Below are 13945 nucleotides of genomic sequence, written 5' to 3'. Positions count from 1 at the left end.
GCCGCTTCGCGCACATCAGGAAATCCCGCGGCTTGCGGGACCCGCCCCGCCCTCCTGCCCAGGCGCCCGCTGGGTGGTTCCTGGCTGGGCCCGACTCCGCCCGCCTCGCCACTCACTAGAAACTGATACCCCGCGCGGCTCCGACAGCTCTATTCCCGCCTCTCCGACCAGGTCTCACCTCGCTCCTGGGCAGCTGCGCGGAGAACTGGGGTAGGTGTCTGGCTTTCGGAGCGGTTCCCACACGCGGGATTCCCATTATCTGCTGAGCCCAGGAATAGGGCTGGAACCCGCGACAGGGAAGCCCAGTGAAGTGCTCAGCGCGCCTGTTGTCCAGACCTTTCCCTGGGGCTGTCCTTCTTCACTTGGTCTCTGGCGGGGCCTCCCTAAGGGCAGGGACTTGGCTGCACCTGGCTGTCTGCCCTGTGGGTCCAGGCACGCGGAGGAGACGCTAGGGCGAATGGGCGAGGAGCTGGGGGGTGAAAGTCCTGCCTGGGCCCACGCCTCCTGTCGGAGCTGGAAGTAGGTGCAGACAAAATGAGGCCTCCCACCCTGGTGAAGTTTCCGCTGGGCGCTGGAGGGGGCTGTGAGGCCTGGGACCTCCCGGAATAACAAGAGCAACAGTATTTATTTGTCGGTGCCCAAACTCAAATGCTCTCAGTATTCAGAATTTGTACTTGGCATTCCCCCTCCTTTAAAAGAAACCAGGAGAGGCGTTGATGGTATGTTTTTGGACTGGAAAAAAATCAAAATGAGGAAGATACTGTTGCCAGAAAGCAAGAATGTTCGGACAGTGTAAAAAGAAAGTAACCAATTTAAAGAGATTCCCAGTAGGTAAGTAGAGAGGATTTACTCAAGAACGAAAACCAGCATGTGTTAATTGAAATACATGTTACTACAAAGCCAAGAAAGAGTCCTTGAGTAAATTCAGATAAAACAAGTAAGATGGGCCGGGCGCGGTAGCTCACGCCTGTAATCCCAGCACTTTGAGAGGCTGAGGGGGGCGGATCACGAGGTCAGGAGTTCGAGACCAGCCTGGCCAATATGGTGAAACTTAGTCTCTACTGAAAATACAAAAATTAGCCGGGCGTGATGACGTGGGGTAGTCCCAGCTACTCAGGAGGCTGAGGCAGAAGAATCGCTTGAACCTGGGAGGCAGAGGTTGCAGTGAGCCAAGATTACACCACTGCACTCCAGCCTGGGGGACAAAGCGAGACTCCGTCTCAAAAAAAAAAAAAAGAGTAAGATGAGTTTAAAGGAAGCAGGACATAATTTCAATAATGTTTACAAGAAATGCTGTGTGATGCGTGTGATGATTCATATACGCCTCTGTGTAGGAATTGTGACTATAGGCACATAGGTTGACAGGCACAGTGGTTATAAACCAACCTGAAGGCCTAAGTATTAAACCAGGAGACCTTGAAAGCCAACTTGTGTGATAGAACTCTGTGTTATGCAAACCAGATGCACGAAAACCTCAAATAGTATTTCATTTCAAGGAAAGGCATTTGGCAAAAAAAAAAAAAAAAAAAAAAGGAAATTTAATGGTCGTCTTTGCGAAATCCCAGTATAGGACCAAACCATAAAATGGTCCTTACATTTATTTGGCTTTAAAAATATTGTTTGGCTATAAAAATAAATAGCAGTATGACCTGAAAAGTAGCAGTGTCAGGTCAGTCAGACCCCATGTCCTAATCATCAATCTGGCAGCCCCATCCTATTGTTTTTGTGAATAGGAGATGGTCTGTTATTAATTTAACCCCAGAAAAGTATTAAAATAAGCATTACCGTCACCCTAGGAAATATAAAAAGATAGCGTGAAGATAAAGTGAATAAAACCCACAGTATTACTAGTGGTGTGCTAGAAATAAGTTTTATAATCACTGTTGTACAGTTGTGTGTATTTTAAAACATGTTTGAAAGTCTTAGGAGAATTTAGTTTACCAGATTTATAAGTGTTGATTTATTCAGTTTATTATTGTACAAATGCTTATATTAATGATATTGTTGTTAACTTCGTAAGTTTGTTCTTTAAAGTGATTACAACTTTAAAACATCTGATACATAAAGCTTTATCATCAATGCTTAAATGTTTAAAATAACCTATTTGCTGTATTAGCAGTGTGCTTTAAAGTTTAAGGAAAACAATTTGTTTACCAAATTAACAAGAAATTAATTGATCATTGACTAAATAAGGTATAATAGCAGAAAAAGTTGTTCTCTATGAAAATTCTGCTTTGGGAATGAAAATCTTAACAGACTAAATAAACCTGCACTCACCAGCAGAGGGGAAACTGTGGGAGATGAGAAATGGGACTGGTAGATTACCCATATGTGGTCGAGCATATGAAGAAGTTACTGAAAGGGCTTGAGTGATCTGTAGAATATTTGGTGGGAGGGGAATTTGCCATAGGTTTTTAAAAAATGAAAACAAAAAAGGGGGGGAAAGCAATAGTAACATAAGGAAAAACAGACACGTAAGAAAAGAAATGCATCCATTATTCATTCATTGGCTTAGCAGTGAATACTATTTAGTCACAAGAAAGCAAACACTTGGAGAGAGGAAGTGAAGTATGGTAAGTGATAAAAGAAAATTAATTATCAGCCCTAAATTAGGAAGGCAATTTATAATGTCAAAAATTGTGGGGTTAAAAATAGTCGTATACACAATTATTTCTAAATATGAAAGTAAATACCAAGAGAAAGGGTGCACTGAGGTTTATTGTTTCTGGGGAGGTGGGAGTAGTAGGAAGACACTTATTGATTTGTGTAAGATCTTGCCTAGTATTATCTCACTTTTCAACTAAGTGCAAGTCCATTAATTTCATAAAAGCAAAATTACCAAATGACACTACAACAAATATAGGCACATTGTAGGGAAAGTAGCAAAGGATATAAATAAAATTAGAATTACCCATTATCCAGAAATATGTGATGTTCAGTGCTCCCCGTAGTCTTTTTGTCTATGAATTATACTTATGTGTAACTTTATTCTTAATTTATACTTAATATTTTCTCATGGCATTACTGTGATTTTTAATATCTCCATTTATATTCAATCATGGATGTGACAGAATCTAACTGGTTCTCTGTTGCTGGGTATTTAAATATTTTCTCTGCAGCATATACAGTGCTTCAGTAGTCATCTTCCTGCATACTGTTTTTATGTACTTGTGAGCTTTATCTTTAGTGAAATTCTTTAAAATGGAATTTTTTATCCTAAAGGTATAAATATTTTCATGGCATTTTCTTTTTCCTACCCTTCTATCTTCCCTGTGTTCCTTCCTTCGTTTATAAAAACATAGTTCTAAGTTACATTCTGAAAATATTGGTGTCCTAATTTACATGATCACATATGGAATATAGGAAGGAATACCTATTTCACCAGTATTGGAAATCAATAGTTTTTCTACTTACAAATTTCATGTTTTAAGCAAGTATCTTTTTTGCTTTCTGCTGCTTCTTTTATTGGAAGTCCTTATACTGTGGTGATTAAGAGGAGCCCTAGAACCACGAAGACCTGGTTTCTAATACCTGCTCCTCTGTTTGTAGTTGAGTGATCTCAGGGGAAACAGACTTAAAAAGTGAAGACTCAATTTCTTTGCTTGTAAAGTGCAGACGTTCACTCACAGCACCTACCTCATCAGCTTGTATGGATTAAATGACATCTTGTAAGAAAAGCCCCGTATAGTTTTTGTGTGTATGAAAACAAGTATCCATTTAACTGGTAATAGATAGAGTGAAAAGTAAATACACATGTAAACCTATATTAATGTAATATTGTTTAAAAATCCATTGTTTCAGGCTCACTGTCATGGATGCTCTATCGGAAGGAAATGGCACATTTGCATTAAACCTTTTGAAAAAGCTAGGGGAAAACAACTCCCCTAATCTGAAAATTTGTCCCTAATCTGAACAAGTCCCTAATCTGAAAACTTGAAATCTAAAATGCTCTAAAATCTGAAACTTTATGAGTACCATCTTGATGTACGATTTGCAAGTCATTTCAAAGAGTTTTGCTTTCACTCTGAGTCAGAGGGGTTTTCAGTGGAGGAATGATGTGACTTGTGTTTTAACAGTAGCCCTCGGGCTCCTGGGCTGAGAACAATCATGGAGAGGATAAGGGAAGAAACAAGGCAATCTCTTGGGAGTTGACTGCACCATCCAGGACTAGGATGATAGCAGTGGAGGTAGGAAGCATGGGTTAGATTTTGGTTACATTTTAAAGATGGGGCTGATATAATTATAATGGGTCAGACATGTGTTGTGAGAGAAAGACAGGAGTCAAGGTTACCTACAGGATGGTGTCCACATCAACTGAGACAGGGAAGATGAGAGATGGAGCAGATTTGGAATGGATTGTGAGGGACCCAGTGTTACATGTTAAATTGGAGGTTTCTTTTATACGTTGTATGTTCAGTTGCAGATGTCGCGTAGGCAGCAAAATTGATGAGTCTAGACTACAGGGGTGAGTTCCAGGGCAGAGGTGCAAATTTGGTTTCATATTTCAATTCAAGAGACTAAATGAAACTATAGGGGAGAAAAAAGTCTTTTTCCTCTATCTTCCTGGGATCACTGGCTAGGACCTTATAGTGTAACAAAAGAGAATTTACAAGAGAAAAGCAAACAGAAATTGATCAACCTGTGTGTCACATATACACGTTGGAGACCTCAGTTATGAGTAACTCAAATGAGTGGTTAGAATTGGTGGTGTATTTACCTAATTTAGGATGGGAAAGGGAGGGGGAAAAGGGAACTTAGCGAAAAGAAGTGACATTTTTAAGAGATAAATGGATCCTTTAGGGTAGAATGGATAGCTGATATAATAGTCGAGTCGTAATGTCTGGCTGAGTGTATACAGAGTTCTCAGCTTTGAGAAGATTAAAGTTGTTCCCAAAAAGCAAATTTATGACAAGTGAGGGCTTCTGAGTCCTTTTGGGAGGCTCTGCTTTTAGGCAGATAACATATTTCAGGAACTCAAATGCCTTCACCTCAAAATAATTCTTAAACAAAAGTAGCATATTTTGGAGTGATATATTCTGATTCTTTTGAAGTCCACCAAGAAAAGTAAAGTAAGGATTGAACCATGGACACCCCAGTGTTTGGAAACTGGCAAGGGCCAGTAAAGGCAGAGGCCAATATGGGAATCTAGAGATCAAGGGAAGAAAGTGTTTCCAAGGCAGAGAGTGGCCAGCTCTGTTGATGTATGTACAGTGTATTAATGGTTGTGTTTCAAGTTAATTTTTACCTGTGTCTTTTATAGAACAAAGAAAAACCTGTGCAAATGATGTTTAAGAAATCAACTTTTCAAATGACCTATGCAAAAGAAATATTAAACAAAATTCTGGTGCTTTCTTATGTTGGAAAGGAGCTGAATATGCTTCCAGATGAAAACACTGATTTGAAAATGGTAATGAGTATCCAAAGTATGCATTTTCTCATAGTGAATGCTCTCACAAGCTTTTAGGAAAAAAAAAACTTTGAAAATTCGGTTTTACCAATGTTTTCTTGACATATTTGGTCACATGCCTTTTTCTCTTTTTATGGTTATATCCAGCGGGATGTTGTTCTAAGTGCTGAACACAATCTAGAAAATTCTTGACCTGGCGCGGTGGCTCACGCCTATAATCCCAGGGCTTTGGGAGGCCAAGGCAGGTGGATCATGAGGTCAAGAGATCGAGACAATCCTGGCCAACATGGTGAAACCCTGTCTCTACTAAAAATACAAAAAGTATCTGGGCGTGGTGACATGCACCTGTAGTCTCAACTACTAGGGAGACGGAGGCAGGGGAATCACTTGAACGCAGGAAGTGGATGTTGCAGTAAGCCGAGATCGTGCCACCGCACTCCAGCCTGGCAACAGTGCAAGACTCCATCAAATAAAAAAAAAAAAAAAAAAAAGAAAGAAAGAAGAAAAAAAGAAAAGAAAATACTCTTATTCCAGAAAAGACTCAGGTTGGGGCCAAATCAGGTCAGCCCTCAAAATCTTGCTTTACAGTTTTGACTTTTTTTTCTCTTAGCCTTTTCCTTCCTGTGGAAAATGATATCCGTACATCTCTATGAGGGTTATTGCAGGATAAAGGAGATTGCCTATGTAAGGCATTTGTTTCAATGCGCAGAGTATGACATTGACTAATATTAGTAGTCTTCACTCCAGCCTTGCCCACTAGGTGTGAGTTTTCCCTTCAGAAAGCAGTCATATGGGGAAGAGCTGTTCTGAGTCTATACATCAGCCAAGGATCTCGTTAAAATATAGATTCTGGTTTAGTAGGACTGGGATGGAGCCTGAGATGCTGCATTTCCACCAAGCTTCCAGGTGATGTTGAGGCGGCTGGCCCATGGAGCACACTGAGTAGCAAGGTGTTAGAGAGTCAGTGAAGACTTTCAGCAGGGTAGCATTTTGCTTCTCTAGAAAGCTAATCCTTACGACTGCAACAGACAAATTGAAAGAAGTAAGAATGGAGAGAGATAAGAAAGGAAGCTGCTATGACATTTTAAACAAGACACAATTAGGGCCTGAATGAAGGCAGCAGCAACAGAGGCAGAGGAAGGGCCGAAAGATGTTGGAAGTTAAAAGAACAGAAAATGGTGATGGATTCATTGGAAGGAAATTTGGGTAAAAGAGAAGATAGGTCTGAGATACCAGCATGCTTTTATTAAGATAGAACACCACACTTTAAGAGGACAGTCATTCTCCTACAAATATACTCTAAGTTGTAAGTTTCCGCACGAAGGAAAAGGTTTGACTAAGTGTCTTGAATCCAGGAATCAAGGCATTGAAATGTAAAGTCATCTCGAATGGTTTCGCATTAAGGTGCTTTCTTCCATATGTGTGCTGTCCAATATGGTAGCCACTAGCCATTTGGGATGATGTACACTTACATTAAAAAATTAAATTTACAAAACAGGCCTTTATTGCACTATCCACATTTCAAGTGCTCGGTAACCATATATGGCTCATGGCTACCACATTAGGCAACTCAGCCGGAGCGTGTTAACATCGTAGAAAACAGTCCCATTGGACAACACTGATTAGATTTTCAAATCTCCCACTCTCTTATTTTAGGTGGAAAAAGAACTTTCTTATGAGAGATTGATAGAATGGACAAAGCCAGACAACATGCATGAACGAGAGATGGAAGTTTTCCTTCCTAGATTTAAACTAGAGGAAACTTACAACATGGAGGATGTCCTTCGCAGTATGGACATGGTCGATGCCTTAGAACAGGACAGGGCAGACTTGAAGGATCTGTACTTGTCCAAGGTCATGCACAAGTCCTTTGTGGAGGTCAATGAGGAAGGTACAGAAGCAGCAGCAGCTACCACACCAAAAAGGGTTTTATGTTGTGCCAGTTACTCCCTCAGGTTCTGTGCAGACCATCCCTTCCTTTTCTTCATCCAGCACAGCAAAACCAATGGTATTCTCTTCTGTTGCCGGTTTTCTTCTCCATAAGGAAATAGTAGTCATTGAATGTAGTCCTCTTTTCTCTAACTGACTTACTTTTTCTCTACACTTCATAGTGTGCCTGCAAACCCAAAATGACTTTATTATTGCAGTGGTCAAAAATGAGATATTAGGAGCCTAATTTGAAATTCCTTGTTCAGAACCCTTCTGTGTATTTTTGTAGGTTAAATGTTTTCTAAAGTTGGAAGTTGACATTCTCCAAGGATCCTGTGGTCACTTCGGCAGTGATACCTCTAACCATTCAGCCAAACCACTCTGCTTGGAACGAGCTGTCTCCCTCTCCTTTGTTGCTACTTTTCTTTCTTCTCTGATGAATAGTATTGACATATAGACCCATTTTTAATGAGAGAATAGAGAATGAAATGGAGAATGGGTAGAAGATGTGGGCAGGAGGTCTCAGAAATCCATACAAGCAACCTCTAGTCTAGAACTTTACCAGCAATTCCAAGGCCAGCACAGAGGATGAGAGAGCAGTTAACTCAGACCAGTGAGAAATCAGTCCAACTTCCTGTATGTTTCTGCCTTATTTGTAGTTTGCATTCATAGGGATCAGTAGGTCACAAACCTGTTCAAACATGTAACTATTGACTTTCTCTGAAAATTTACAATTGTTATCAGGAGGCAGAGATGAGTAGATAATGTTCTATTCACAGTTTGAGACAGCTTCATGGGTATACAGAACATGTCTTTCTATTTTATTTCAAATATTTTTGGAAAGGCACCTCAGGTTTCTGTAGCCATTTGTATTACAGGCTTGAAATGAAATTGCAGTGTTCAGTGTTAAGAGAACACACTGATTAGTTAGATTGAAGAGGGAGGTTGGTACTCTTTTCTAGGGGACAGCAAAAAGGACTTATTCCATCAACACCCTTGCAGTCAGAAGAACCCTGGGCAGCCCCTTATTTCACTGACACCACTTATATTTGCATTCCACAGCTAGTTCACTTTTCCCTTTTGACCCAAGTTGGCAAATTAGCTGCAGGGAGGGAATAGGACTGAGGAGTACAAGGAAACATCCACGTTGTGTGTGGGCTGAGAGAGGAAAGAGGGAGTATCAGAGGTTGCCGGGTTTATCATTCTCATTCTGCTGCCTCTTCTACCCAACACTTGCACTTGGAAAGAATAATCCTAGGTGGGGAATAATCAGTTAATGTGATTCTTTCACTGCAGAGAGAGCTTGTGAGTGTTACAGCCAGGAGCAATAGGCTGGCGCCCTGTTCGTTATGCAAAGGCATGCCTTCTTGCACAGCCTTGCAAGAAGTCCAGTTAAGTGGGTTAGTAGTTGGGAGCTGGAAGTGTAAATAGAGTAGCTGCCTACCATCCATGTGGGAATGTGTCTTTTTTTTTTTTTTTTTTTTTTTTTTGACGGAGTCTCACTCTATCACCAGGCTGGAGTACAGTGGCACAATATCGGCTGACTGCAACCTCTGGTTCCCGGGTTCAAGCAATTCTCCTGCTTTAGCCTCCTGAGTAGCTGGGAATACAGGTGTGTGCCACCACACCCAGCTGATTTTTGTATTTTTAGTAGAGAAGGGTTTTTACCGTGTTGGCCAGGTTGGTCTCGATCTCCTGACCTTGTGATCTGCCTGCCTCAGCCTGCCAAAGTGCTGGGATTACAGGCGTGAGCCACTGCACTTGGCCAGGAATACGTTTTTTAAATCGTTCCTGGGATGAGTATATTCAGATCATATCAATAGTGAATTACAAAAGTTAATGATACTGGTTTGATCTGTTATAGACCTATAATACAATCAGACTTTAGCCATGTAAATCACAATACATAAAAGGTAACAATAAGCAGATTGGCCAAGAGGATCTTGTAAAGTTGTATGTTTATCAAATTCTCTTTGAAGAGTTATCACTCAATATTTTATTTCTGTCTTGTAAGACCTGAAATCTATGTGCTGCCTTGACATCTACGGACTTAGGGCCTCAGAGGCCTGGCCATGCAGTCCCCTGCTCTTCTCAGATATGTGCACCCTGTTCACCCACTGAGCAGGAAGCCTCCTTGCCCTTCTAAGTTCCCCTATCGGCCAGTCAGCTGTACCCCACCTGGGTCTTAACCTGGCTCACTTTCCTGCCAGCCTGGAAACTTATTCAAATAAGCCTGTCACATCCGGAGGATCCAGGAATCGCCTCTTCCTCTTGTTACTATAGAGCCTGCCTTCCACAGCCCCTGCTGGTTCACTCTTTTCCCAAATGCAACTCTCCTGTGACCCTGCATGGCATGCGGTGACCTCCCTCCTTGGGCTGTGAGCAGATGTGACTAATAAACTGCTGCCAGTTTCATCTGTCCAGTGTCTCATGCTGTGTGCCTGGTTGTCTCCTACTATTTAGTGGGGGAGATCCCTCCTTCACCAACAAGGTGAATATGAGATGATCAAAACAACTACACTTCAGTGGATAGTCCAGCCTCCCAAATAATAACTCCATGTCTATTATGAAATCGCACTTCTATTATGCTGAGCAGTGTTTCTCGTAAGTGTCCACAGAATGAATTCCATTTAGAATTTAATTCTAGGAAACAGTAGATCTCACCTCTCCATAGGCCTATTCACAGATGTTTACTGGATAGCTGCTTTGCATTTGGGTATTTTAAATAGATTACTTTATTCAATCCATGGGAATAATAAACCCACGAGTAATCTAGAATTAGAAGTCAAGTAGTTTGAGCAAGTTCTTGTAGCTAGCAAGGGGATAGAACCTGGATCCAATATCTGATCATACCAAAGACTGGGTTCTGTATAAGAGGCCAAGCTGCTACTTCAGCTCCTACCAGAGGGCAACTGTCAGCACAGTGCAGGAGGAGCAGGGACCAGAAACCTGTCTCCCTTTGACATGAAGTCTCATTTCTCTAGGTCTGTAACACTCTTATCTAAAAAGTGGGGCTTGGAAACCTAGCACCAAAAGCACATCATCCTGGACCTGGGGATGAGGTTCCTGGAACAGAGAGCTAAGGTCAAGTTCATCTAGGCTATACGAACTCTGCAAGGGTTACTGCCCCCTCCAGGAGTCATAGATGGAAGTCCTGAGAGCCCTCCTTCTTCCTACGTGTGAATAAGTGGGAACCCTAAGGCTTTCTCATCACTATTCTCTAAGAAAAGGCTGTAGGACCACAGTTGCAAAGGAGGGGTCCAAAGCCAGGGATGGTTTGAGGACTGAGAGCATAGAGGCTCTGCCTGCAGGAAATACCCCTAAAGGAGCTGATGCCCTTCTGCATGCGGCAGGTGACCTTTCCTTTCCTGACCTGCAGCTTCTGCAGTGAAGGTGATGGAGGGGGCAGAGGACTAGAGGGAGGCTTCCAGTCCAGTGGGTTTGCTGCACAAGCTGACCCTGATCTGACATTCACAGGTCAGGGCATGGACCATCCACACCTGTTTGGCACATCTAGTGGCTATTGGTGAAAGAAGCATCAAATTCCTTTCCCACCCTTGCTAGTGTTGCCTCCAAAAGGAGTTCACTGTCCCTAGTTGTTTCTGACAAAGGATATAATGCTTTCTTAGTTCCTTACATATTGTCCTTGAAATGGAGGGTTCTGCAAAGGGTTAGGAAAAGAGAGACAGATTCAGTAGTAGCTTTTCAGATTTAATGACAAGTTCAACTGGGAACTCTATTCATTCCTGTGCCGGGTATCAATTTATTGTCTGTCAGCTCTAAACCTACCATTGTGGACTTACTTTGTGATAATGAACCTGGATCTTATAGCAAAAACTGAACTGGTTAGCCCAGTGTTAGGCTTTGCCAATAGAGGGAGCTGGAGGGACACTCTAAGGAGATAGCAGTAGAAATGCTCTTTCTAGATTCTGGTCCTCCTAGAATTTCGTATTCAGTGTAAGTGGCCAGCAGCCCACTTGGTCATCTGTAGCCACATTCTCAGGCCATGCTTTCTCCACACAATGGCTATTTCCTCATTTGGTCAAGACCCAACTTCTAGCAAGTGTATCCCTACTAGGCATTTACTTCTACAGACCAGCCCCTGCCTGCCCACACCCTCCAGCAAGGGCAGATGGCTTCTGTGAACAGCTTTGGCCCTCTGGCAAGTTTCATTGCCACTGCAGACTGCATGTTTCTGTGGCAGCCACAGCTCCAAAGAGCTCCGAATCTCAGCCCTGGGGCATTCAGTCATTTTAGTTTGTTCAGGTTGGTATAATAGAATATCACAAACTGAGTAGTTTAAACAACAGATATTTATCAGAGTTTTGGAGGCTGGGAAGTCCAAGGTCAGGGTGCCAGCAGATTTGGTTTCTGGTGAGGGCTGTCTTCCTGGCTTGAAGAAGGCTGCCTTCTAGCTGTGTCCTCATATGGCAGAGAGAGCAATCTCTCTCTTCCTCTTCTTATAAAACCACTAATCCCATTCTGAGGGCCCTGCCCACTTGACTTTATTTTACCCTAATTATCTCCCAAAGGCCCTTTCTCCAAATACCATCATATTGGGGTTTAGGACTTTCACATAATAACGTTGTGGGGACACAAATCAGTCCGTAGCCTATGTCCCCTCTAAACCCTTAGTTCTTTCATTTCTACTCACCCCACCCATTAGGTAGCAATTTCTCTTTAATATCTTCTATTTCTGCTCCCATTAGAGTCTTTAAAAATAAAAAAGCTCCCATTGCTAGTTAATAATTCTTTATATAAACTCTCCCCTGTTCAAATACTGATGTTTGTTTTGTTTGCAGCTTTGTTTGCACTTTACTGTTAGTTTCTGTTTGCAGTGTGAACCCTGGCTGGAGTAACAGAATGTGCTTCTCACACACTATCAGGAAAGACTGTGACAGATGCTTGAAGTATAAAGTGCTGGTCTACCAATCCCATCCTGGCTTGAGTTAATACAGATATTAGAAAAATTACTCCATTAAAAACTGAAAATTCTGAGATTAATGCTGCACCAGAAAGGACACTAGGACAGCTGGTATGAACTGGCACAGTTTCAGGCAAATCATCCATGACCACTCTACTGATATGCCATATTCTTTTTTTGTTTTTTGTTTTTTTTTGAGACGGAGTCTCGCTGTCGCCCAGGCTGGAGTGCAGTGGCACGATCTCAGCTCACTGCAAGCTCTGCCTCCCGGGTTCACGCCATTCTCCTGCCTCAGCCTCCCGAGTAGCTGAAGTAGCTGGGACTACAGGTGCCTGCCACCAGGCCCGGCTAATATTTTGTATTTTTAGTAGAGACGGGATTTCACTGTGTTAGCCAGGATGGTCTCTATCTCCTGACCTCGTGATCCGCCCGCCTCGGCCTCCCAAAGTGCTGGGATTTATCAGGAATTCTATTTCCCATTCAATTTTCCTATCTGCAGTACAACCAATCAAGAATCCCTGAAAGGAAAAGATGCATTCAAATGCCAAAGAATTCTTCGTAATTGACATTCAGTTCCTTATCCTTTAATACTTCCTGATAACAGCCTTGAAATTAATGGAGAGAATGACGATGCACTGACGAGGCACTAATGGCAGTTACCAGGCAATGTCATATCAGGAGATGTTTTTTCTTTCATAACTTCATTACAATACAAAACCAGGCATACTGCTAATGTAATGGTTTTCAAATTTAATTTTATTTGGTTCTCCATATCCTTGGTCAGCAGATGCTCTAATGGCCCTAATGGGAGTTGCCAGGCAATGCCATATCAGGAGATATTTTTCTCTCTCATAAGTTCATTAAAATACAAAAGCAGGCATACTGATTAATGCTTTTCAAATTTAATTCTGCGGGGTCCTGTATATCCTTGGTCAGCAGACGCTCTGCAATACTTATGTTTCATTGCTTGCCTTTGTTTTGGTAATATTCTAGACATTTTAATAGCAACATTGTCTTAGTATGTGTGTGTGTTGCTATAAAGGAATATCTGAGGGTGGGTGCTTTATAAAGAAAAGATGCTTTTTTGGCCTAGCGTTCTCTAGGCTATTCAAGAAGTGTGATGCCAGCATGTGCCTGGCTTCTGGTGGGGGCTTCTGTGCTGTGTCTTAACATGGTGAAGAAGGTCAAAAGGGATGTGGATGTGTGCAGAGAGAAACCAAACAGGAGGACGAACCTCATTTTATAACAACCCATTCCCGGGGGAACTAATCCATTCTGAGAGAACTGACTCTGCCTCACCAGAATGAGAACTCACTCACTACCAGGAGAAGCACATCAAGCCTTCTTCGAGATACCCATTCCCTTAAGGCAAAAACATCTCACTGGGTCCAACACCAATACACCAGGGATTAAAGTTCAACATGAGTTTTGTTGGGAACAAACAAAGCATATCTAAACCACAGCCAGAGTATTCTGAATGACTTAGACATCCACTTGTCTCAGTACTCTAATCAAATTTAGGATTGTGTTGGTACTAAGCAGTAGTAATTTGGCTGGAGAATGTTAATGAAAAGGGACAGAAGAAGAACCTAAATAGTGATTCATTAATTCAAAGGACTGGCCAAATAATATTCAAGAAGTTTTGTAATTGTTTGAATAGAGAAAAGTGATGGGAGTACTGGAAA

The 13945-nt window shown here is 41.9% G+C and overlaps 2 protein-coding genes and 1 long non-coding RNA gene across 5 annotated transcripts in view; 2 read left to right on the top strand and 1 right to left on the bottom strand.

The window, feature by feature from the left end:
* LOC139359992 (uncharacterized) overlaps positions 1–263 on the bottom strand; it is a 58894-nt gene extending 58631 nt beyond the window's left edge. The window contains exon 1 of the long non-coding RNA XR_011616824.1: positions 179–263. This is a non-coding gene — a long non-coding RNA (uncharacterized lncRNA). The remainder of the gene's footprint in view (positions 1–178) is intronic.
* LOC105476986 (serpin B6-like) overlaps positions 127–13945 on the top strand; it is a 44175-nt gene continuing 30356 nt past the window's right edge. Inside the window, exon 1 of one of the 3 annotated variants that reach the window (XM_011733284.3) lies at positions 127–210. The gene's annotated coding sequence lies outside the window, so the exon portion shown is untranslated. Of the gene's footprint in view, positions 211–5385; positions 5408–13945 lie in introns of those variants that run through there. The other 2 variants (XM_011733281.3, XM_011733285.3) reach the window with 2 other exon arrangements.
* LOC139359991 (serpin B6-like) lies at positions 458–13392 on the top strand. Its single transcript, XM_071085222.1, has 3 exons — positions 458–4187; positions 5261–5407; positions 7064–13392. Exons 1-3 carry the CDS (start codon positions 4173–4175, stop codon positions 7448–7450), a joined length of 549 nt encoding a protein of 182 aa, XP_070941323.1. The 5' UTR covers positions 458–4172; the 3' UTR covers positions 7451–13392.

This window comes from Macaca nemestrina, chromosome 19 (assembly GCF_043159975.1).
Source record: "Macaca nemestrina isolate mMacNem1 chromosome 19, mMacNem.hap1, whole genome shotgun sequence".
NCBI classification, from domain to species: domain Eukaryota; kingdom Metazoa; phylum Chordata; class Mammalia; order Primates; family Cercopithecidae; genus Macaca; species Macaca nemestrina.
The sequence above is the reverse complement of the archived record's forward strand: the minus strand, read 5'-3'. Positions and strand labels throughout refer to the sequence as shown.

Bases quoted from the DNA above. Each gene is read 5' to 3' on its own strand.
- LOC139359991 (XM_071085222.1), top strand. The intron at 5,408-7,063 runs GTAATGAGTATC...CTCTTATTTTAG, and splicing joins AAAACACTGATTTGAAAATG to GTGGAAAAAGAACTTTCTTA.